Source organism: Apostichopus japonicus, chromosome 2, assembly GCF_037975245.1.
Source record: "Apostichopus japonicus isolate 1M-3 chromosome 2, ASM3797524v1, whole genome shotgun sequence".
Lineage (NCBI taxonomy): Eukaryota > Metazoa > Echinodermata > Holothuroidea > Aspidochirotida > Stichopodidae > Apostichopus > Apostichopus japonicus.
The window spans coordinates 4605251-4630700 of record NC_092562.1 but is presented as its reverse complement, the minus strand read 5'-3'; the positions used below and the strand labels follow the sequence as shown (position 1 = coordinate 4630700).

Here is a 25450-nt window from a genome sequence, read left to right as displayed (position 1 = left end):
TGGAATCAAGTAGCACAAAGCAAGCAAAAAAGCCTTTTTTTTTTGTTCAAAAAAGCTGATGGATAAATTATACAAGCAGAAATTCCACACTTTTTTGGCGAGTTATGTGATGTGATAGATTCCATGTAGAGTCCACCATTTTGCATTTAAGCCCTCCTTACCTGACAAAAAAATTCTAAAGGGGAGGGGGACACCCCCTCCCCTTAAACCCCTTCCCCAGGACGGCGATCGATAAATTTCAGATTTTTTTTCCCCAGCTCAGTCTCATCCCTGTATTTAATAAGGAGAAACTTGATCAATGTTATGTTTTTGTAAATATATTGCTCAGTCATTGTCAGGAACAACAATAGAGTATGCTCAGTAAACACTGGTCTCTTGTACAGTCTTCACCTTGAAAATCGTAAAAGATCTTACAACTTGCAGAGGTACAGTAGTGTGCTTCTTAAGGCTGTCACTTAAAATCTTGAAATTTTGCATTAAATCATGGCTTTCCTAAATAATGGACATTTTTGCTTCCAATTCAAGAAGTATAAATCTAGATTTGGTTCAATACCCCACCAATGAATTAAACTGAGTCTTTGATACAGTTTTTGCCTGTTAAGATTGCCCTTAATTATAGTCTGATATTTAACACCAGAATTTGTGTCAACGATCAATTTACAATCTTCTTTTGGAATTTGGGGAATATTTTTGATGTGTGAGTTTTAACAGGTTGCTTTATATCATAGATCTATCATGCAGTATTTTGAATAGTTGGAAGGGAAATGTGATCTCAAGTACAAAAAATGTGACTCTTAGTATTTATTTTTTATGTAAGGGGGGGTCATCAGTATACATGGCCACACAGTACTGTTTACAGACCTGTGGAAGCTGTTCAATCTCCTGTCAGTATATAGTCATATACTGAAGTTCTGTACCGATTATCAACTACTAATTCATCAACCAATTGGTATCCAATCTCTAACCAATTTACTGCACAACTCAAACTTGAAATACCTGCCTACTCCACCAACTGCACTCCCATTTATCTAAATATTTTATGCCATCAACATGACATCAATAGAAGTAGATTATGTTGTACCTTCTTCCCTTTTTCCAAAAACCATCTAAGGAATGATTTCTTTTGTCTTGTAATTGCTAAAACACACTTGATAGTGACTGTTGATTACAAGTCACCTTGTTGTCGTCTACCGTATAATATGCATTAATCATGTCTAAGGGTTTTCTGTATGCCTGTTGTTCATTAACTGCTTTCAGTGTGCATGAAGATGGTCTACACCCTGCCCTGTCCTTGGAAGTCTCGTCGGATAGGATTAATTTAGAAATGCCTGCAGTTGAATGCGGCTGGAAATATGTCACAAATGTAGACAAAATGTTAAAGTTAAGATGCAAAGCCATAGTTTGCTTTGAACTCGCCGCAAATATCTCAGAGTTTGAAGAGAGACGAAAACACTGTGCTCTAAAACATCATCATGAATGGGTGATATCAGACATAAACACCAAAAGATTGCAAAATCAAAGTATCTCAAAACATAATTACGTTTACGGTAATTTGTGGGACACAAACTTTTCTGTATTTACTGTAGATGCCATGGCTTATAACTGACTAATTTAGAAGCAGCAAAGTTGTGGTCTCCTGATCTACTGTACTTATCCTATTCATGAATTAGAATGTTCTTAAACAATTTATTTGACTCGACCTTATTCTACGATACCTCTCCTTTGCGATGCCGGTTTGTACCATACAGCTCTAGTTGTGATAGCAAGCTCATGAGTGGAAGACTTCGTTGTACAGGAATTTGCTACTTAAAACAAACCCAGGAAACAAAGGGCAGTTAAACGAAGTTTGGCAGATCACCTCCGGATTTATTGGCTCGGTTTTACTCGCTCACAGTAAATATAAATATGAAAGGCGTCCCATGGCCTGGCGGCAATCGTGTCCAATTAGAAACAGAAACCTGATGTTAATTAGATTTTCTGATACTTTTTGAAAGATGCTGTTCACAAAATAATCATTTTGAAGTTATTTATTACTAATTGACATCTTGACATACTGTACATGTACATGTATCAAAGAATGGTTTAAGAAACAATTTGTACTTTGAATCATCATTTGCAACAGTGCCTGAGTTGTTTGCTCAAGATTGTCTGAAGGAAGGAATGCTTTACATATTTAACATCCATCGCATCGGATACAGTTTTTTGCTAGTTATATGCAGGCTAATATGAACCCAAGAGGGGCGAAGCACCCTCTGCTTGCATAAGTTCTTAAATATTTTTATAGACTGGATAGCTTTACAAATGTTAAAAATTGTACAGCTTGCATCCCCTACCCACTGCCATTTTATTGCAACAATCGCAGAGCTTTCGTAGGCGGCTAGAAAAGCAAGAGCATATATATTGAAATGGCTTGATGGCCTACTAGACTAGTCATTGTTGGCTTAACATATGTTTGCAGTTCGCTACAGTGGTATCATACTGCCAATGGTACCTGTAAAACAGAGTACAAAGTTGTTATATTTAAAAAGGTTAAAAAGACTTCAAATTAAAATTGCCATTTTTGCGTCCATGTTTCAAATCAAATTCAATAATGCTCCTTCCAGAACCTGTCGTTCATACAGGATACCCTGTGATCCACCAACTTCCATCCATACCTTTCATTTACTAACTTCAAAGTTAATCACTCCCATGTCATATGATATATTTTTCATACATGTTTTTACCGTCTCAAAGTGCTATATTTCATCCATACCCTCAAGAGCTTACAATATTTTTGCTACAATTACAAAGCTTGCAGTGTAGTGTAAATGTACTGGTATGAACATACAGTTAAAGCAGCATTTTGCGTCCTTTTCTATGATTTTTCTCAACCTCACTGACTCCACTATGCCATAACGACATACATAACTAGCTTATCTATTTATATTTTACTTCAAATGGTGGCATAAAAGTTGAAAAAAAAAAACTTTAACTTTGTTGTTCTCCAAGATATTTTCCGTTGGGAACCCAATAAACCTCGCCCATAATATGAATATTTAAACACTACGAACGCCATTGACAGATACGTAATATAACACGCTTGATTTGTGTACAGTCTATATGGCAGTTGTACCAGGAAGTTGCATAACAACTCCCTGGTTGTACCAACGCAAAGTCTTGAATCTATTTTTAGCAACGGCTCATAACTAAACCTGCATCTCTGATTGGTTGAATTCAAACTAGTGGGTTTGGGAACTGAATGCGATTAATTTTGTATGTGGAATACTCGCCACTTAACGTTTTTGGCAGCGAAAAACTTGGCTAATATCTTAATTTGCTGTTTTGTGATTTGATGTATGTAAAAAACTCGATGGACATGTCAAAAAAGTAGAAAACGGCGACCAAACGCAAAATGCTCATGAATAAACATACTATTCACTGATTGGTGGAATTCAAACTAGTGGATTTGGAGATATGAAAACTTTGTCGAGGACACTTTTACTCGTTATCGACATAAATCGTTAATTACTCGCTAATTAACGCTCTTGGCAGGGTGAAACTTGGATGGTATCTTAGTTTGCTGTTTTATGATTGATACATCTAAAAAAATCGATGCACATGTTAAAAAGGTGGAAAAAAGCGACCCAACGCAAAATGCTGCTTTAAGAGCTATCAAATTTAATTGTTGTAGTATAACAATTCTCATGCAGTGTTAAAGCAGAACTTCAAATTGTTAAATGTCATCCCTAATAAAAAGTTGTGCTTTGACGCATTTATGTAAAATAGTGAAAAGACGGGCTACTGTACTGCAGTGTGTCTTTCGGACAGACAATATAGACTACTTAAACAACAATAAATGTGGACCTAAAACAATGGTATATTGCCTTCAATTTAAAGAAAACTTACAACAGCTAGTGATGCATATCTTTTCGTTATGTCACTACATGTACAGTAAATTCTCCTCCATGTAAATGACAATCCATGCAAAATTGCTAATAATGAAATTTGTGTACTAAATTCATTTTTGGTGCTATATACATACAGATGGATATTATAAATCCATAAAAATCCACATTTTGCAATAATGTTTTGTTATCACGGGACTGTCCCAATTTTGTCACAATACTCACTTACAGTATGTGTACTTCAAGTAACATTAAAGAATGGGACAAATTTTTCGGGAATTATCCCTATCGTCCATCAGAGGACCTGTTCCTGAAACCAGGTTTGTGGGTCTAAAATGAGTGACACAGAGCCTGAAGTTAATTGATGGCACTACATTCATTATCCACTAATCACAAAATTAACCACATTGCCCACATTAATGTTTTTTAGCGCTCTGTTTCCCTATCAAGTTGGACAGGTCGGAATATTGATTTGAAATTCAAACTACTACAGGACATACTGTATAATAGGGTAGTTTACATGCAGTATTCTAGGTTACCAAAATGGCGATAAAGGTTGCAAGTGTTACAAAAAATAACATTCAGTTTCTTCAGCACCATTTTATTTAACTGTCCCGAAAGTAAGTTGGCATCTCCCTGTCATACAATTACAGTATGTACATTATAGTAATTTAATACTTAATACAGTAATAAATTAAAATAATATACCATACAGATCTATGTAGTAATACCCTGTATCCACCTCACCATTGGCTTACAGTACATTATCATATTAATAATAATAAATAATATTCATGTGGTATGTACATATAAATAATGTCTTATATGCTTCCTTTTGCAGTGTACATATATATTCATCATAATATGTTTGAACCTATCCTCCTTGACTAACACAGTTAATACCATACCCCACACACACACATCCCTGCTTTCAACCCTCTTTTAATAGTTGCCATCACTACCTCCTCCTCCACCTCCTCTGGTGTCTCGGTATCCCAGCTGTGTGCTATCGATGAAGACAGGCCCATGGCAATTGCTTTCTCTAACCCTTACTTCTTGCCTGCAGGTTGGTTTATAATACTCTCTGTTTTTAAACATGTTTTTGCTGTTGTTGTAATGTGTTGTTTTAACAAGTTTAACACTAACTCTAAAAAAAAATTGCAGTGCACATGACCAATGGTATGATTTTAATGTTGGCTACTTAATTTGCTGTGTGTTATAACTAAATACAAATTTTAATTTACAATGTTTAGAGATGACACATGAAATTCCATGCATGTTTGACATTTTGAAAAGTTTTACGAAATTATTTCCTCTCTGATACATTAATTATGAACAGAGATTAAAGATGGTAGAGCTTCTATACAGTAGATCCATCCCTGTTCGCTGACAACTTTAGACATTGAGTTAATGTAGAGCCTTAGATAATATAAGGTGGAACAGGAGGGAAGGGGGGGGGGGGGAGGGTTGCACAGGTTTCCTTGTGCTTTGGTGAAGCAAAATAATTTAATGATGGTAGTTCAGTATTAAATTGTAGTCCAGGGTTGTTGTGCTTGAGACAAAGCTGTCACCTGTTTCAATCCATTTTGTAGGAAAAAGTTACTCTTGGGAATTAAAGAGTTTCATTGCTTTACTCCTATAATTCCGAGACCAATTTGAAATATGATGAAAGTTCACTTCAACGTTCAGTCATTTATTTAATCGTTGGCGGTTTTATTTGGCCCTTTAAGTGTAACCCTCATCAAATCAGAGATTTTTGCGATAAATATAGCAGTGTTATCTGTTTTATGTGTCAATCTCTCATGAGCAATTAATGAAATGATATGTTTAGAATTCAGAAATTAGGAATCAAACTTTGCATTATGCATTTGAAATTATATAAAAGTATGTAGGACGGATTACATTTCGAATTGTAATTTTGACCTAAAAATGTCATGTATGGAATAAAACTGATTTGATAGATATATATCAGTAAGGCTACATAGCTCAATTAAATTGATTTCTAATTCCTTGGTAATTAATAACTCTCTCCCATAGTTGAAGTTATGACATGATCATGCTAAGATGTCAAAGGTCAGTCTCTAGAAAGGGTTTTTTCAGCTGGCAATCAATACTATACCATTTCAAAAATGTTTCCAATAACCCAAGTGCCTAAAAAATGTTTAATATCAAATAAAACCATTGTTTTATTATAATAAAAGTAACATGACATTTGAATTATTTGTTTAATTTGTCATGACTTGGATTATAGTTTGTCAGTTTCGTATTAGTGTCACATATGTATAAGTTTGTTCTTTGTGGTTACAATACTCAACCAACGATTAATTCAGTAAATGGTAACCATTCGCAAAGAGAGCGTGATTTAATAACAGGGAGCAGTGCATGTCGGGCAGTCATTGCGTGGGACATTTTCCTTGTCAACCAAACAGTATCAAACATTATGGACTATCCCTGTAGACCAGCAGTGCCTATTGTGTGTACATTGGGCCACTAAAGATTGTCCTATGTAGCCCCCACCCCAGTCTCTGTTTGTTGACACGGTGCCTTAGTCCAGCAGTCTTTGTAATGTACAGTGTGTTAGTTGGACAATTTAGTCCTAGATCAGGCAAAGCTGGTGTCTTCATTAGTTAATGTTTGGTTTCTGTTGTTTTCTGTTTAATTCCAGATGAGAGTCCGTTAGATCCCATCCCCAAGAACGGGATAGATGACATCAAGTACAGCAGACAAATCAGCCACGAGAGTTCATCAGCACCACAGAGTACATCTCACAGGTACAGTAAATAAGCTTGTTGGATGCCTCCTTTATACAGGAAGATGCATTTAAACCAAAGTGCATTCCAGGTTAGATGCATTAAAACCAAAGTGCATTAGATACATTAAAACCAAAGTGCATTCAGGTTACTGTAGATTCATTGATACCAAAGGGCATTCCAGGCAAGATGCATTAATAGCAAAGTGCATTCCGGGTTAGATGCATTAATACCAAAGTGCATTCCGGGTAAGATGCATTCATACCAGAGTGCAGTCCAAGTTAGATAGATGTAATAATATCAAAGTGCATTCCAGGTAAGATACATTACAAGCAAAGTGCATTCTGGGTTAGATGCATTATTACCAAAGTGCATACCGGGTTAGAGGCATCAATACCAAATTGCATTTGCAGTTCATGTGGCACCTCACTTGCTCTATTTTTCATTACAAAGAATTACTTGACTGAGACTGTGCATCATAATGTACTCGCCACATGTTAAGGGAAACAATTTGTAAGTTTCATTTGGGGCAGACCTAAATTGTATAACTTACAAGGCAACCCGCAGTCAATTTATCAGTCAACTTTTACATTATAAACTAAATGTTGGAAAGTACAAAAAAAAAAAGAAGGGAAACCTTGTAAATGTGAAATACCTTTTTGCTGGTATTGAATTTGAGATCTATCTTTGCAGTTTGAGCAGCTTGGCTTCCTCCTCTGATTCTGATGGTAGCTCCAGCTCGGAGGGGTCAGCTTTTCTGTCGACGACAACCGAGGGCTCCTACGACGGTCACACCGGGAAAGTACACGTCAAGAGAAAGAGGAAAATCTCACCAAAGAAGAAACAAAAGCAATATGTCTTCCCCCAGAAGTAAATATTCAAACATTGAAATTAATTTGATTCAAAGTAGGCTACATATAAACACTGACGACCCAGGAACTTCCTTGAGCACCTACCATCCTCCCACCCCTTAGAATAGATGCTCGAAATGCATGAAAGCTAGCTTCGAATTTTGTCTTGATGTTAAGAAAGAATAGCTCTTGGACCTCTATCAGCAGGCTCTGAAAACTTTGTTTGTCTGCACATTCTACGACCCACAAAACGTTTTTCACTACCCACTGAAGGATTAACTCATCCTAGCAAAGGCACATGTATGGGTTTTAGGTAGCCTTTACCTTAAAGCAGCATTTTGCGTCCTTTTCTATGATTTTTCTCAACCTCACTGATTCCACTTTGCCATAACGACATACATAACCAGCTAATCTATTTATATTTTACTTCAAATGGTGGCATAAAAGTCGAAAAAATTGCAACTTTCAACTTTGTTGTTCTCCAAGATATTTTCCGTTGGGAACCCAATAAACCTCGCCCATAATATGAATATTTAAACACTACGAACGTCATTGACAGATACGTAATATAACACCACGCTTGATTTGTGTACAGTCTATATGGCAGTTGTACCAGGGAGTTGCATAACAACTCCCTGGTACAACCAACGCGAAGTCTTGAATCTATTTTTAGCAACGGCTCATAACTAAACCTGCATCTCTGATTGGTTGAATTCAAACTAGTGGGTTTGGCGGAATTGTATGCGATTAATTTTAACTGTGAAATTTGTCGAGGACACTCTTCTCATTTATCGACATAAATCGTTAATTACTCGCTAATTAACGCTCTTGGCAGGGTGAAACTTGGATGGTATCTTAGATTGCTGTTTTATGATTGATACATGTAAAAAAATCGATGCACATGTTAAAAAAGTGGAAAAAAGCGACCCAACGCAAAATGCTGCTTTAATGTAACATATTGTGTTGACTCTGCCTAACAAAGGCACACAGATGAGTTTTTGATAGCCTTGTCCTTGGTGCTACATTTTGTTTTGACTCTGCCTAACAAAGGCATATGTATAGGTTTTAGATAGCCTTTACCTTAATGATACATTCTGTGTTGACTCTCATGATGCAAGGTTGTAATATTACAAACGTAATCTGTTACTTCAGGAAATTACACCAACTTCATGGATAAGAAGGACATCTGATACAAATGTTGATAAGTGAAGCAGCAAAGAATTACATCAATTTTGTGGCAGCCAAAACTTTCCCTTTTGTATTTTACAATTAGATAACTTAAAATAAGTTCTTATAAAAGTATCCAATCGATTGTGTTGACTCAGATAGAGTTAGATTGAGGGGAATGATTCAAAGTTATAGCCCAAAGCAAACTTCAAATTTATGTTTCCAAATCTGTAACTGGCTCTCCCAGCAAATGAAGTGGCTAGTACCGATCATCACCAGTTCACGGCTAAGTGGCTCTGTTGGTGTAATACAGGTCTTGTGTGTTTGGTTTCAAATCCTGTCCTAATCAAAAATGTCTTAACCGGTTAACCCCATTTACATTTTTCTTTCCACATAGTAGTTTCTGTGATGTGACAAGTTGAAATCTATCTATCTGTTTTATTTCTACATTGTAGGGTACCTTTGAGTCCTTCATCTTTCCAAGCCTGTCAGGTGATTGAAAAACACGTCAAACACTCTGGAGATTCTCAGGACAAAGATTATGTAAATATTTGTATTTGTTTATATTTTTGTAACCTAACTTTAATATAATTATAATTATTTAAATATAAGTAGGGACCACAAAGTAGAGTACATTACAATAATATCATCCATGACCCTCTGACAATTCATAGAGACGAGGGAATGTAGTTTAATTCACTGGAATGGCTGTAATAAATTAAATGTTCCTTTTTCTCTCATCACAGTTGCAATTTTGTAAACTATCATTACAAAATGAAAAGTAATTAGATATGGTCGATGTTGGTTTAAGAGGAAAAATATTTCTTGTTAAAAGAACTAATCATAGTTACACATCCGGAAATACTTTAAAAAAAAAAATGGCAAAAAAGTGGGTTCATGCTGGTGCGTTTCTGAACTATATTCATACTTACTTAAATAAATGTGAGGAGTGAATGTTGAGCCTCGGTGAGGTAAAGTTACTTTTCTTTTTTAATGTCAGATTATTTCAAGTTAAAATTCATAATTACAGTAAAATGAATTAACTCTCCACCAAGGACACAATGCAATGGTCCAACCAGGAATTAAACTTGCACTCCTCCGATCCAAAAGTCCAGTTTCTTTTATACATTTACTTAACCGCAATGCTCTCACAAGTACTCATACTTTCTGTCACTGCCTGTAGCTTGCAATTTGTGTTGTAAGGCATTTTAGTTGTGTCTGATGTCAAAATAAATTTGGAAGAAAATTTAGCACGACATTCCCCCAATTTTCAATATTTCCGTACATTTCCAGGTGAGCAGCCTGAACAGCATCTTACGTGAATGGTTTGAACTGAGTAGTCAGGAGAACTCGGAAGTCGAGCACGTCCAGGGATATCTCATGTCTCTTGCAGATGTCAGCAAAGCAGTGCTCAAGAAGATCATAAACATGGCCGATGGAAACGTAAGTGTCTCTAAAAGAGATTTATCAGTTTCCTCCTCCTAAGACCCCCCCCTCCCCCAGATGATTCTGTCTCTCTGTCAAGTAGATAAGATCTGTCGATCTTAAATTCGAGGAACAAATATAGATAGAAAACAAACTTAAAATTTATATGAAAAACTTAAACGTAATGATACAATGAATAAAAGCTAACATTTGTATAACTTTCAAACATTCAAGTCAAAACTTTTCCTTAATAGAAACATCAAGTTGACCTTTAACCCTCCTTCCTGATAAAGTATAAGGGTTAGGCTAGTGAAGACTGAGTGAAACATCAAGCTGACCTTTAACCCTCCTTTCTAATAACGTACAAGAGTTAGTCTAGTGAAGACCATGCAAACTGTTTTCGAAAGCAGTCAATATTCTGCTACTAGTTTCCTTATGTCAGTCGTATCTTGAATTTGTTACGTTTGTTTCCGCACACTGCATGATATTTCAAATTCCAGATGGTTCATTAACCTACCTTGCTGAGGCTCTTTGACTTGATAACGTTGTAATGTTTATCAAAACTGTAGCTAAGTAACAGTCTGACTTTAGTGTTCTTTTAACTTCAAAGATTAGTCAACCACGAAGAGCTTCCTTTGCTGCGGTTATTTGTGTCCTTCTGTTGTAGCACTAGTTGCTCTGCGGTATTTTCTTGATTTCTGTTAAACAAAGGCTTAATAAATGGGTTTTTTTTTTTTTTTTTTTGGGTCGCAGGGTAACACAGCGCTCCATTATTCCATTTCTCATGGTAATTTCCTGATCGTGAATGCCCTGTTGGAGTCTGGCGTCTGTGAAGTGAACAAACCGAACAAAGCCGGTGCTACTGCCATCATGTTGACAGCGTTGGCCAGCATACAGGAAGAACGGGATTGGAGGACTGTAGAGAAACTATTCACGAACGGAGATGTCAACATCAGAGCTAGCCAAGTAAGAAAACTTGAAGGGGTAGCAAATATTAGAAAACAGATAATTAAATATGGTGACTTCATTGTAAGGAATCAAATCTAGACAACTCCTCCCCCAACCCACTCACCTCCACCTCCTGACACACACACCTCCCCCTCCCAACACACACACTTCCCCTCCCAACACACACACCTCCCTCTCCCAACACGCACACCTCCCCCTCCCAACACACACACACCTCCCCCTCCCAACACACACATACCCCCTCCCAACACACTCACCTCCCCCTCCCAACACACACACACCTCCTCCCAACACACACCTGCCCCTCCTAACATACACACCTCCCCCTCCCAACATACACACCTCCCCCTCCACACATACACACACCTCCCCCTCCAACACATGCACACCTTCCTCTCCCAACATACACACCTCCCTCTCCCAACACACACCTCGTCACTGGCTCCACAATTAATGTAAAGGTGAGTACACCTCCCCTTCCCAACACACACACCGCTTCCAACACACACACCTCCCCAGGCTTCCAACACACAAACACCTCCCCCTCCCAACACACACACCTCCCTTTCCCAACATACACACCTCCACATCTTTTCACTAACCACAGTCTAAATGATTAGTTTATTGGGAAATCTGAGCCCTTCAGTGTTATTCATAAAACTAATAGTAAGACTTCTAGTAATGATGCTGCTATGAAAACAAGTTTCAGAGGGACAAAAGTTTAAGAGTTAAAGGAAACCAAGAAATTCTTCCTAATTATTCTTCCTTTAGTTATGAAATCTACAATTTTGCATTGGCTTTCATCTTTTATGATCTTTCTTTGAATTGCAGCCAGAAGGGAGTTACAATTAATACTTAAATAATTTGTAACCAAATAGAAAAAAGCTGTTTTTTATCTAGTTTTCAAAATTGTGGGTGAGCCATGAAGCAGGAGAACATATGAAATATGACAAAGTATCAAGACCATTTGGGATGGTGGTCCCTACATGACTGACTGTCTATCTATCTGTCTGTGTGTACACCAAATTGTCCATTTGTCTCTCTGTGCCTCTCTGTCTTTTGTCCATCAATCCGTCCTTCATGTTTATTGGTCTAGCTGTCTGTTTGTCTATCTGTCAATCCATCTGTCTGTCTTACCTCTCAGTCTAGCACTTTACCACGAACAGTTCATAATTATCATTCTATCACTTTTCAGGCTGGACAGACTGCTTTGATGTTGGCCGTTAGTCGTGGCAAGGTGAGGATGGTACAACTTCTCCTGCAGGCGGGAGCAGATGTCAACGTTCAAGATGAGGTAAGTGGAGTTAAAACAAAGGAAGGATAACATCTTTTTGTTACCAATCAACTACATTTACTTATTGTCTTCAAATTGTAATTTGGTTGTTGGTTGTTTGACTTTTGTATACCCACAGCATTATTACATTCCATAGTCAGTCTCTATTGAATATGATTTATGATGTTACCCTATACAATAAGTATGTCATTTCATCTGAGCCTAGTCTTTTATTCTCTCTTTGAGGGAGTTAATTCCATCGTTGTACAATCCTCAGAGATAAGATCTCTTCGATTGCAAAGAAGTAGAAGGAAGTGGATGATTGAATGTGTGGACTATCAAATAGTGGTTATTTAAATATTAATGTTTTCAATAAAAAGAGGGGAAAAAAAGGAGAAAAAGAGACCCAGAACATTTAGTCATGTGACCGTGGCTTATTTTTTTTCCCTGCAGGATGGATCTACAGCTCTGATGTGTGCCAGTGAACACGGCCATCTTGATATCGTTAAGCTGCTGATAGCTCAGCAAGGGTGTGATATCAACATCAACGATAACGTGAGTCATAAGTCATAACAGCGACGGTGATATTGAGCCTGTACCAATGCTAGAAAGATAGGGGAGGGATAAAGGCCAAGGAAGGGTAGAGAGGGGGCTGATAGCTCGGGGAATGGTGGGACTCGTAGGGAAACTGTCAACATGTGAGAGGATTTGGTTTAAATATGTATTTGTCTGTTTTGTATGACCAGCAAGGTATTAAAAACGGAGCCAGTGCAAGTTTTACATTTTTCTCACAAGCACAACTTTCTGAGGTGAATCGGAATTTTAATACTATGGAAGAAGTTAATACCAAAAAGTGCAAGTTTAATTAGATGCACGCTGCTTTAAAATCCCTGTTTTACAGGTTGGCTTAATGTCTGAAATGAGATGAAATTTTGTATTTGAGATAATAACATGCAGATATCCCCATCCCCCCCCTCCCCCTGCATCCCTCAACCACCCACTTCATTATTTCAATACTCAAACTACTATAGAGATGTTGTGCTTGACGGGATGTCTTCTTTCCAGCATTCAAACGGATTCATAATCATACTCGGGAAGTTCCTCGAGATATGCAGTACATAATCGCAAATCAAAGTTTTGACCTATTTTAACAGAAGAAATCAGCTGGAAAGACACCTTTAATGACCAGATTGATGATTTTTTTTTTATGATGCTGGGATGTGTTACTTAAAGTGCTGCTCCACCCCCCCCTCCCCCCTCCAGCATACCTTGTAAGAGGCATGTACAGTTCTGATTTGTATTGTTACTCATTGACAATAGGTCCTCCTATAACACAACCTCTGTGTTACATTGTCAGACAAATTTACGTATATTCAATGTTTCACCGATATCTCTCTATCAAGTCAAACATGCGTATATATCTAGGACTGGTCCACTGCAGGCAGACCATGTTGTCATGACTTAGTCCATGCTGGTGTATATAGCAAAGATTGTAGACTGTATCCCTGTGTATAGGGTGGTATAGATATTGTTAGCACCAAGAGTATAATTAGCCCTATGTCTAAATGGTAGGCTTGTCTACATGTTAGCTCGTTGACGTGATGTTAGCCCACCTGTGAAGTCTTTAGTTTGAAGAAAGAAAAAAGTTTGGCCTTCATTCCAGCATTCCAGCATAGGGTAGGCCTCCTTAAATCTACTAGCAGAACACGTAGGCCTATAGCGTTATTGGTTTCAAGTGTTAGTACCTTATTTCGCATAGGCTGCGTAGAGTACGTATAGTCCATGTATGAAAACAGTAAAATAGGCTATGGGCTTAAGCCCTTGGTTACCGTGGCTTGTGAAAACTTTGCAAATACAAATCCAAAAGCTAGTCTTACAATAAGTTAGAGGTATGCTAAAAGCTTGGTTTCTGCAACGATAGTAAATTAACAGAACCTTTTACTAGGAGTGAAATTAGGCAGCTAGCGTAGGTTATACTCTGGTAGGAGTATTTCAAAATATGTTTGCGACCGCATATTTTTAAATTTCAACAGGCAATAATTGTGTCCATATCTTTATGCCTACTATAGGCCTACTTATGTACTGTGAGTTTTGTGCAAATCTGATTGTGGTCTTAGTAGTAGTCATTTGAGTTTGTAAATGTTTTAGTTGTATTAAAGTTTCTTCCTCAACATTTCAAAAATTAATCATGGAATAATTAGACAAATTAAATCAGTAAAGCATGATGTGTAGGATATGGTGAGATTCCAATTTTTTTTTTTAAACAACATTTCATCCAAGTATTGAAGATGACTTGTACATTTACCTCTAGACCAAACATGCACAATGCATATTGTTAATATGTCGTCTTCCCAAGCGGAGACGGATCCAGGCATTTTTAAACGGAAAAGGTGTTTTTGTGGCCCTTGAAACTGTCTCCCATGTCGGGGTCTTGTTGGGGTCTTACGATGACAACGGGTGCATTCTGAGGTATTTTTAGACTATAATTTAGGCCAATAAACCCCCACACTTCATGGATCCAAGTCTGCTAAGTTCATTGCTGCTGTAGTTTTAGTTTTATCAGCTGCTTCAAGAATCATGAATAAAATATGTAAAAAATACAGATGTCACCGTTGAGAAGGTTGATTATTATTATTGTGAATAATTATACCAAGCAAAATTGATATTTTCTCCGTCCTTTTTTTTTTGGCTTTTAGGATGGCTGTAATGCATTTTCAATTGCCATGGAGAACAACCACAAGGCCATTGGAGTTCTTTTGTATGCGCACATGAACTTTGGAAAACAGTCTAGCCCAGTAAGTATCTCCTGGTATTTTAAAGTTATCGATATCGTGGAAAATTATGCAAACTGTAGTCAATGAAGAAGCATATTATTTATTTATTTTTTATTCTGAAATCTGAATTTCCACTTCCAGTTCTTTACTGAAAAGGCATACATGGGGTTAACCAAGACCAATAAAATATTGACTTGAAATTGACAATGTTTTCATTCTTGTCTCTCCTTTCTTTCTTTTTTGCAGAAAAAGTGGATAACTTCTGGATCTCCAAGGTAACCATTCTATTTATTCCCCTGCATTTATTTACCTTTTATCCTCTCAAAATAGTTCTAGAAAAGTTCATGGTTAAATTTCCTCATATCTTGTCAAATTTCTGTATTTATGGTTAAGGTATAGTAATTGAATGATTTACAGGGCACACTTTGATTTTCTGGACACGTCCACCCCATAAAATGTTTCAAATAATAATAAAAGGGCAGTTAAAGAGAAAGGGTTAATGGAGTCACAAACACTGTAGTAAGGTTTGCAACTCTTATCGACACTGTACCCGGTAAATATTGTTTTTCAAAATATGAGAAAGTAGGCAATTGTTATGTGCTTTGAATTTAGAGGATTTTTGAAAAAATATAAAATGGAAACCACTAAAATTTTATTAGTGGTGACAAGGCAAGATTGGATATCATAGCTGGAAATTCCAGCATCTAGCCAAGTTTTATTGTAAAGCAACCAAAACAGGTGTGTTTCATGTCATGTCAATGACCATAATAGGAACAAAATTGATTTTTTTTTTTCTCTGATTTTATTATGTAATGTTACAAAGTACCATTAATTGATGTTAAAAATCTCATCCAGTCACAGATTAATACATTGTCCCATAGTTTTACCAGTAAAAACAATCCAATGCAAGTTACTCGCTGCTTATTTTTGGCATGTCTTTCATTCTATTGGTAGTAGACTTTTTCCTCCCAGAAAGCACCTTTTGAGGCCTGAGTTAGTTACACTTCATTTGTTTGCTTTCATTTCATTCAGTTCTTTTTTTTATTTTCTATACGATGTGTAATTAAAGGTACAGGAATGTGAAATAAAAAAAAATAAGCAGTTCTGGTTGGAACTGTCATTTATAGGATATTCTCAAAAGGTCTTTTTGTCAGATGAGATGAGATGCAGACCTTAAAAGAGAGAAAAATTCAAAAGAAGAGTGAAAAAAAGAAAGATAAAAGGACTAGTAGATTGCAAGTCAAAAAGCAAGAAAGAGATCTCTGTATAATTCTAATCTTTCTCTTGAATTTGACAATTTCAAAACTTCCTCTCACCTCATTTTAAGAAATGTTTAAAATATTGGAGTTCTACCTTCAAGGGAATAATCAATAAAATATCTACAGTGTCTACATCTTAACATCTAGGGATACCGACTTTGCTGTTGACCAATGAAAAATGTTACACTGAATTGAGGGTAAAACGAGAGCCATTATTCACAATTAGGTCCACATCAGTTAGATGTTTCATCTTTTGAATCTTTAATTTTCCATTCCTTTTTGTCTGTTTTTGTGTATCATTCGTTTAACATTTCACATCATATTCATATTTTTTTAATTCATTTGTTTTTTTTTTCTGTTCCCATCCATTTGCAGCACTAGAACCATTTTCAATAGCAGTTTGAACATCTCATCATCTCACGCCTCTGCCTTTACACCAGTGTCTAAATCACTCACCCAAGATGCCCCACCTCCTCCATCATCAGATGACCCTCCCAAGCACCCCTCTCGCAGTCGGTCTTTAAGCCCCACCTCCCGTCAATCCTCTCTTCTCAGTTCCAGAAAGTCTAAATATCAGAATCCTCCCAAGGGACCTCACTCCACGGCCACGGGCGGTCCATCCAACCCATCCAAATCTTCTGCTGGGAATTCAAACGACTTTGGGCAATCCGCAAGCAAGCCCACTACACCGCAGAATAACTTCCAGAGGAATACACCCCTACGAAGGAGTGGACCGGCCAGGAGTAAGCAGGCTGAGAGTAGCGGTATTGTTTCGGCTCTTCGAAGATCTGGCGATCCACAGAGCAAGAATCAGTCTGTATAACGCCATATGATACTCGGCGGTTCCTCGCGAATTAAAACCACCGGGTGTGATTAGAAGCAAGTGTCTTCATGACTACATGACTTCATGACTTCATGACTATACATGAATGCAAAAAATATATATTTTATATTTTATAAGTTAAATACCTCAAGAGAAAAACAGATACCAGCTCTTAGTGTAGGCCCACAATACTTGTATGGTAGCATGCTATAGCTTTAGAGCCAAATTGTCCCCAGAATATGGACAGAAAAGTGAGAAAAACATTTAAGTCAGAAGAATTTATGTGAAACATAGTAACAGGTACTTTTGTGAATTTCATGGATAAGAGGAATTTGGTTGTGTCAATATTAGATGTGAAATGGGAACAACTGGTTTTGAGTTAACATTGTAGCATTTCCCCCAAAAATAAATAAAAATAGCCTTGTATGGTTTGGTTTATCACATTGTATAATTTTTGTAAAATTTGCACTGAATTACTGTAATGAACATTAAACCTTGCAAAGTCGCTTGAAATTAAAAGAACAATCAACCCCCAAAAAAACTTCGGACTGTATAAAACCATGTGTGTTGATGTTGTAAACACTTAACGTGTTGTTACTTTTTTTTTTTGCACCACTTTTTTTTTTAAACAATTTGTATTCACACATAGCAATATTTACGACTACAACAATCTGATTTATGTCCTCAAAATGGTAGGAAACTGGGAATAATTTCAAATTTTTGCCAGCCATTTGATAATTCTTCTGTTAGTAACCAAAAGCTTATCCTTCTTATGCCTTAAGACCTTTACCAGTAAAATAAAAAAAAATAAAAACACTTTTCATCATAATATATGAAATTTTCTCATAAGAAATTGATGTTTTATGTAAGGTTTCAAAACATGATCAGTAAATGTTAAAAATTAAATTCTTGACTGTAATTTCTAATGCAGGAAATGTGCCTTATTCTTCCTTTAAAGGAAACCAATTCTGAAATGGTTTATCAAAGAGTCACGGTATACACAGTACCCTGGAGAGGTGTGACAATGTTTTATACAGAAAAACTTATTTCCCTTGTTTTTTCCTCTTTTGATATAATCACTGAAAAGGTTATATTTCACCGTCAAGAACAAATTCTAATGATAAATGTTAATGTTTCTCCCAAAATACAGCTGTTATTTTGTATCCTATACTATAGTCAGTCATTGTGTTTCAAACTTTTTATTCCGGGTCGACGACTGTCAATTCTAAAACCGAAGATTTTAACGGTAAGCCTTTCTAACAGCCTAGTCAATGCTAGAAGGCTTCAGAAAGAGAAAGAATGGATTTCCAGGGTTAGAAAAATCTGAAGCCCTCTTTCTCTCTCTCTCTCTGAGTTCAGAACATTCTGTAGGAGTTCCCTTTGAGGAAACACAGGGCAGTCAATATAATGTCTAATTAACTAGTAGTGTATTTCACTCTTTACCACAGAATTGATATTTGTCTGAGGTAAAATACTGAGTCAGTATCCAACACGCTGATACAGGTTCTTCACTGGAATGTTAAATTTCATTTTTCCGGAATCCGTTGAAATCCATGTATCCAAGAAGTTATTCGTTTAAGGTTTGAAAAGCCAACATCACAGCATCCACTTCGGACAGGTACTCCAACAGTTTGCTCTTGTGTCCAAAAATATGTCCAAAATGTGGAGTATTTGGCGAAATTTTTTCGAGGGTGAATCTAAAAAGATATATGTAATGATTTCATAGGAGTAGAGGTGGTTTTCCCCTTTTGTTATTCAACAAAGTAATAATTTAAAAAAAAAATTGATATATGGAAGCAGTGTTAAAAAAAGAAAGCAAGAAAAGTGACTTTTATGGGATGTTTTCAATAAGATATGATAGATCCTGAACATAAAATGTTTTGTGATTAAAAATATATTTTTTTGCATGATACCTGAAAAAACTCTTCCATGCCTTAATTCAGTAGCAATACAGCTCATTTACTACGGCTTAAAATTTATTCGAAGGAAGTCAGTTTTTTTACCTTGCTAAGATTTTTACGTTTCATCTCTCCATGACGGCGAGCACTTTGAGTGTAGCACAAAATATATTTTTGAGGTTGATAAATTGTGGTTATAGGATGTACTTGGTGCTTTGAATATTTAATGTCTCATTACCAGAGTTTTACCTTTGTTGCTCTGGTTCTTGATTCCTCAGTTCTCGGATGACAAGATGAGGGCGCTGTTTGGAAACCTTGTCATTCCCCACCTTAGTGCATGATACATACCTATGCATCTATTTATTTACTTTTTTTTTATTTTATAATCTGTCAGAGTGTGGTTGGAAGAGGGACCAGTTTCCAAGTAGTAAATGCACAGACACTTTGAACGTTCAAACAGCCACTCCTTATGTAATCCTTGCTTGAGACTTATCATAGCATGTTAACGTAAGCAATTGCAAGGTGGCACTTTTATGTGGCATTTTCTCTTTGTAGTATAATAAACCGTTGTGTTAGTAGATGCATTAAAATGATATCTATATATTTCTGTGAGACTTATATGTTGGGGGGGGGGGGAAGGTGCTAATAATATATTCATTGTTTTCTGTCATTCATTGTTCGATTCCTTTATTACAAAAGTTTTATTTTCATTCTTTTCTTCTCAGTGATCTGTGTGTAATAGTGTACATATTTCTTTCTTTCAATAAGAAAAAAAAAACAAAATCTATTTAGTTCATATGCATGCAATTAATTAACTCCATGTTCAAAAAATAAATCTTTAGTATGTTTTGATGTGAAAATTTTATGTACTTAAAGATATTTATGTTAATATGCTCAAAATCCCCTTTGCTCTTTCTAGCTTTTTATTCACTTCAACCCCCCCCCCCCCTCCCCCTCCTTTATTCTGTGTGCTTGTTTTGATATCTTTAATCTTGAGAGCTGCTTTCATGTTATAGTTTCTTTATTTTATTGTAAAAATTGATGTCAAATATGCTGCAAGAATGAGATATTGGTTTAACTTGTTTGGTTGGTTAAAATAACCCAAAAATCGCCACAAATTGAGTTGTTTCCTTCATTACTCTTTTAACTTAAATTTTGGGGTCACATTGGTACAGTCAGGTCCAATAAATGACTCAGTTTTCTTTCGAGTGTTATTTTTTGATGATCACTATTTTAGAAATTGTCTGGATTATGAAACAAGTATGGTTTGACTTTCATCAATAGATAGATAGATCAATAGATAGATTATTAATAAATAATAACACATTGGTGATTGTCATTCCCTTCTTAAAGGCATTGAAGACTCGCCCTAAACCGTGTGCCGCGATCTGAAAGTTAACTTTCCGTTACTTGCAAGTGAAGTTTTTCTCTTGTCGCTACAAAATACAGACAGTAACGAAACGTGATACCTTGTTATCTTTAGCTGGACCTGAGATGTCCATCGCTGTATTAATTGTTTGTACACTGTGCGGTGGGTATTAACCGCAGCTGTATGTACTGACTGTACACTAGTGTCTAATTACCGAAGGTAGCAAGCTGTGTGCAGATTTTCTGAGATCGATGGTGGTGTCTAACACTTTTGTTACACCTCATTCGAAACTAGGTCAGATTACTGGCATTAGACGTTTCTTTTTGAGTCTTCACACCCTTTAAGAGATATCCATCAAAACCTTGAAATATTTTGAAGTGCTCCTCTGTTAATAAAGTTTCATCCCACACTTCCTGTCTGTGATAAGTTTATTGGACTATTCTGCCAGCTTGTTATACCTGTGATATTTTCTTCGAAATTCTGAGGAGAAAAAAAATATATCTGCCTATACGTCCTGGATATGGCACGCTACCAGTGGTACTGTCAGTTAAATGCCAGTCAAGGTCAAAGGTCAAGGTCAAAGAATGAGAAATGCTCTATCATGCAACTATTTTGAACTGCATCTTCCTGTATCTGAATCACCAAAAACTAGGGTGTTTTGTATTTGTTGGTTTTATTTTTCTAACACTTTGCATTGTTTTTTGAGAATACACAAATATTTTCAAATCTGACAATTAAACCTTAACAGATAATACCATAGGGTGCAAAGTAATTTGATTAATCTCTACCTATTTCTGTTTTAAAGTAACATTTTAACCTCATTGTTAGACACCATAATGCAGTAAGTCTATATATTTTTCACTACTTTTCAGACATTTTTCTACTAATCCTGATATTCATGTATTCTGGCAGAATGTTTATTCATGAAGAACCTCTTTAATAAATTCATACTATGATAGTTTTTGTGATCGTCCATCATCTCTGTAGTCTTTTTCAGATTTTTTTTTAATTCAGTTTTTACTCTTGCCTTTTTTCGAATACACGTTGTTTATTCATGCATAAACACTGCTAGGTACGTACGTTTTTTTACCGCCAGTGACCACGAAAAACTGTGCGGTGCAAATAGGCAATAAGCTATGGACATGCACATTTCTGCACGCTGCTGTGACGTCATTCCACAGAGATAATACATGGGAGGGTTGAATTGCTTGCGCCGCTAGATCTGTATCGTGTGTGATAGGGTAGAACCGCATAGAAACACTAATCAATTTCTATGGGTAGAACTTACACGCAGTACACAGGCCCGTTTATCATTATCCGAATTTGGTTAATATTTAGGACAAATAGACGTAAATCAGGCTCAGCAGTGATCACATGTAGTTATATGTGAACCATTCATTAGGCTGTAGGGAGATTTATTGTTGCAGTATGGCCCAGTGGTAATATATCTAGCCTAGGTCCCTTTATATGTTGCAGCATTTATCAATAGTCTATCCTTCATTTGGTGTGCGCAGGTCATTGAATATTACAATGCATGGCTCACAACATTATGGGATATGTTAGGAACAACTAATCGTTTTCTGGTGTTCTTATTACGTTACAAAGTATAGCTTCCACGTAAATAATTGTTAAGTAGACAGCAAGAAAAAAAAAATCACCGAGGCTGTTCAATAAACGACTGCAATATTTAATAAGCGGGTCTAAGTTACATTCATTTTATTATCAATTTCCATATCGTTACCCTAACAACCGTGTTTATTAACTCCTTATCGTACTGCCCTAATATTCAGTTAGATATGCCGGGCAAATATTCTTCTGTTGTATAACGGTACTATAGGGAGCACACGTTTGCATATGTTTTGCTACATAGTATCACTCGTAAATCACTGGTTTCATCATCACATCATATATATATATATATATATATATATATATATATATATATATATATATATATATATATATATATATATATATACATATTCGGTGTATCAAATGTGTGAAACTGATACATTCAAATTGGTACTGCGGTAACGTGTAAAGTTGGTGTTTAGTGCATGTTGTGAAATGAACATTTTCATCGTGCATGCTTTTAAGTCATTCAAGCACAAACGTGGAGGTACTATAGCATGCACGAAGTTGTGTTTGTGTGGAAGGGTGGGGGAGGGTGGACGATTTATTATGTACGTACGCCACAAGTCAGTTGCATGGTGGTATACACTGAGTCACACTGTTCAGTTGGCAGCTATCACCTCACAGTACGGGACGAACTTTTACATCCCCCCACATCTCCCTCCATCCCCCACATCACTATGATGATAATTTTGGCATCAAATTCACTCTGTTGTGACAAAACGCTAACGTCATATTACATTAATAGAAAACGCAGCAGATCGCTTCGCCGGGCCTACAATTTCGTTTTTCTTTCTCCGTCTCCCGATAATGATAATAAATCAAAACTGCAGTATATATGTGTCCCGAGAGACGGGCGGTATTGAAGAACTTAGCATGCATAGACTCCGAATGTGTGACCTGATTAATTCGCTTCGGCTTTGAGTACAACGTTTCTGCATGCTGCAGTGTTGGACCATGGAGCTATAAACAGAAGGAGAAAACCCACTTTGAAGTATCATTGTAACCGACAAAATTTGATCGCCATAAGTAAACATGCCTCAGGGCACAAACACGAGTAAAGCCATCATCAGCTATTACGTAATCCTGGTACAAAGGTCATTTCGTATATAGAGTCCCTCACAACATAACGTATATGTAATTGAAATAGTATACACAGTACTCAAATATGTTACGTTACGCGTACCTGTGAGAATTTCGATCGGAATATATCTTTCATTTCTCACCGAATCATGCGAAGATTCGTATTTAATAATTAATTGTTTATCTCAGCATATATTTCATCGCAATATATGAACAAGTAATGGCGAAATAGGTACTTTTAGTCAAGTATTTTCCGATAAAACTTTTCTTCGTTCGTTAGGCAAATAACGTTAGCGCTGTTTGTTATTGCATTGGGAACCTATAGTGTTATAAATTAACAAAATTAATGTAACACGAAACATGGCTGCCAAAAAACTTTGCATCCGCCGAGGACATAGGGGACCGGCTTGAATATTTTTTGGATATTGGACATGATGAGGAGGCATATGACCTGCCACTTACAATCTGTTTTGGTAATGACTTCGAAGTCACTGATAATTTAGTTTATTGGGAAGGAAAAAAATTCATGTGGGCTGTGTAGAGTTTAAAGATAATCTCGACGGAGAATTAGAAATGTTCATGCTACAGCATATAGTTGAATTTATGGTGAAGCTGATGATTGAAGAGTTTGAGAGGCTGGATGTTCTAGACGAAATAAATTTGGAAGATACATTAATTGTTGAAAAACATGAGGAACAAATTCTAAGATATGTAGCAGGTTATGTGCCATTTGCCCTTAAAAAACGTTACATGAAAGTTATGAGTACTCAGAATGCTTTAATATTTTTACAGTGCTTAAAATGTATGTCTGTTGCAGGTGAAGGTCACAGTTTTTTGGATTACAGTGAAGCCTGGGTGGAAAAAAAAGGTGGATTACTCTTAGTTAATGATAATATTTTCATGTTTTTTAAGACTGGAATTTCAGACAAAGCAAATTTTAAACATGAAGACCTTGCTTATTTTGAGAAATAAAAACGTGAAAGACCATCTTCTGCAAAAACTTCTGCAACACAAGCCAGTTCAGAATCGGTGGGCAGATCTTGTTAAAGAATTGTTAAACGAGGACTTAAGTGGGCCGTTGCTTCAAATTTCATACGTTTGTTGTTTATTGGGTAAAATTAAGAGTAAATGCTTTTGTTAGAATGTACATGGAGATAAGTAAAAAAAAAGAAAAAAAGAAGACTTCTATTAGCAAGAAAGGAGAGATACCATTAAGAAAAGAATTGGCAAGTGAAAGCAAGGAGTGAAACTGAGAGTAAGTTTATACCTCCATGGTTGGACGAATGGACGAATCTAACCGTAATAGTGATTACCGTCTTTGAGATCCACGGTTCCCCTCACAATTTTATAAGGTTGGTAAGAGGGGCACCATAGTTTTCCCTTTCGGGGAGCAAAAAGTATGTTTTGCGTGAAGTGACGTAAGCCACGCAGCCCTACGAAAGGAAATGTTACCAATAACATAAATCTTGCTATTTACGTAATAGTAAAACACAGCAAAAAATTGTATAGGCGGATTATAATTGAGGTAAATATACAAACGATAAGATTAATACAGTAATCGATATAAAATAGGAAGTTATAGAATTTATTGTTTAGTCCGTTTTGTATTCCATAAACGAGAGTGGATGCTTCAATTTTGGTTAACCAGATCCGACGACGGGGGGGGGGGGGGGTCCGGTGACCTCTACCCACCCCCACGTGATGCCGCCACTGTTCGTTGACAAAGGGCCGGTATAAGCAATTGCCAAACATGACCGTTTCAGATACACATCATATTCGCACGTTATTATATATAGAAAAGATAGTTTGCCTTAATGCATCGGTCGAACGAAAAGTCAAATCAACAATACTAGATGGGTCACATTTGATTGTGTCAGATTAGAGAGGTGCTATCACCAACAAACCTCCCGTTAAATATGGCACTTATCGGCAAAATATCCTGTAATCGCAGCTGAAGCACGATGAACGAACAGTTTCTGTAGTATATACTACGCAGTAGTATGCATGTACAGTGCACTGTGAATTGGTTCTATGGAACTGTTGTATCAGCCATTTGGTGTATACGTTATGTACACGTGCTCTGAATCTGTTTGGGTAATAATTCCAGGCTCCTCTATACAAAGACAAAGAAGACAATACGGGATTGATCTAGCCTACATTTGGTTTCGAGTCTCTGCCTCTGATACTACTCGAACTGAGCCGGTGATCTGATCTCGTTTGGTAGTATATGTCCCTCAGTACAATACGCTAGTGGTCTGATCTGGGTTGGATGTATGTCCCCCAGTACAATACG

At 36.6% G+C, this 25450-nt stretch overlaps 1 protein-coding gene across 6 annotated transcripts in view; it reads left to right on the top strand.

Annotated features, from left to right (window-relative positions):
• LOC139975151 (uncharacterized) overlaps positions 1 to 25450 on the top strand; it is a 74797-nt gene that overhangs the window by 40325 nt on the left and 9022 nt on the right. For 3 of the 6 annotated variants that reach the window (XM_071982802.1, XM_071982820.1, XM_071982811.1), the window contains exons 4-14: positions 4834 to 4950; positions 6550 to 6655; positions 7328 to 7504; positions 9108 to 9195; positions 9946 to 10095; positions 10831 to 11043; positions 12242 to 12340; positions 12773 to 12874; positions 15016 to 15114; positions 15340 to 15368; positions 16728 to 19434. In XM_071982802.1, the coding sequence (XP_071838903.1) occupies positions 4834 to 4950; positions 6550 to 6655; positions 7328 to 7504; positions 9108 to 9195; positions 9946 to 10095; positions 10831 to 11043; positions 12242 to 12340; positions 12773 to 12874; positions 15016 to 15114; positions 15340 to 15368; positions 16728 to 17175 (1628 nt within the window). In that variant the 3' untranslated portion in view covers positions 17176 to 19434. Of the gene's footprint in view, positions 1 to 4833; positions 4951 to 6549; positions 6656 to 7327; positions 7505 to 9107; positions 9196 to 9945; positions 10096 to 10830; positions 11044 to 12241; positions 12341 to 12772; positions 12875 to 15015; positions 15115 to 15339; positions 15369 to 16727; positions 19435 to 25450 lie in introns of those variants that run through there. The other 3 variants (XM_071982838.1, XM_071982829.1, XM_071982847.1) reach the window with 3 other exon arrangements.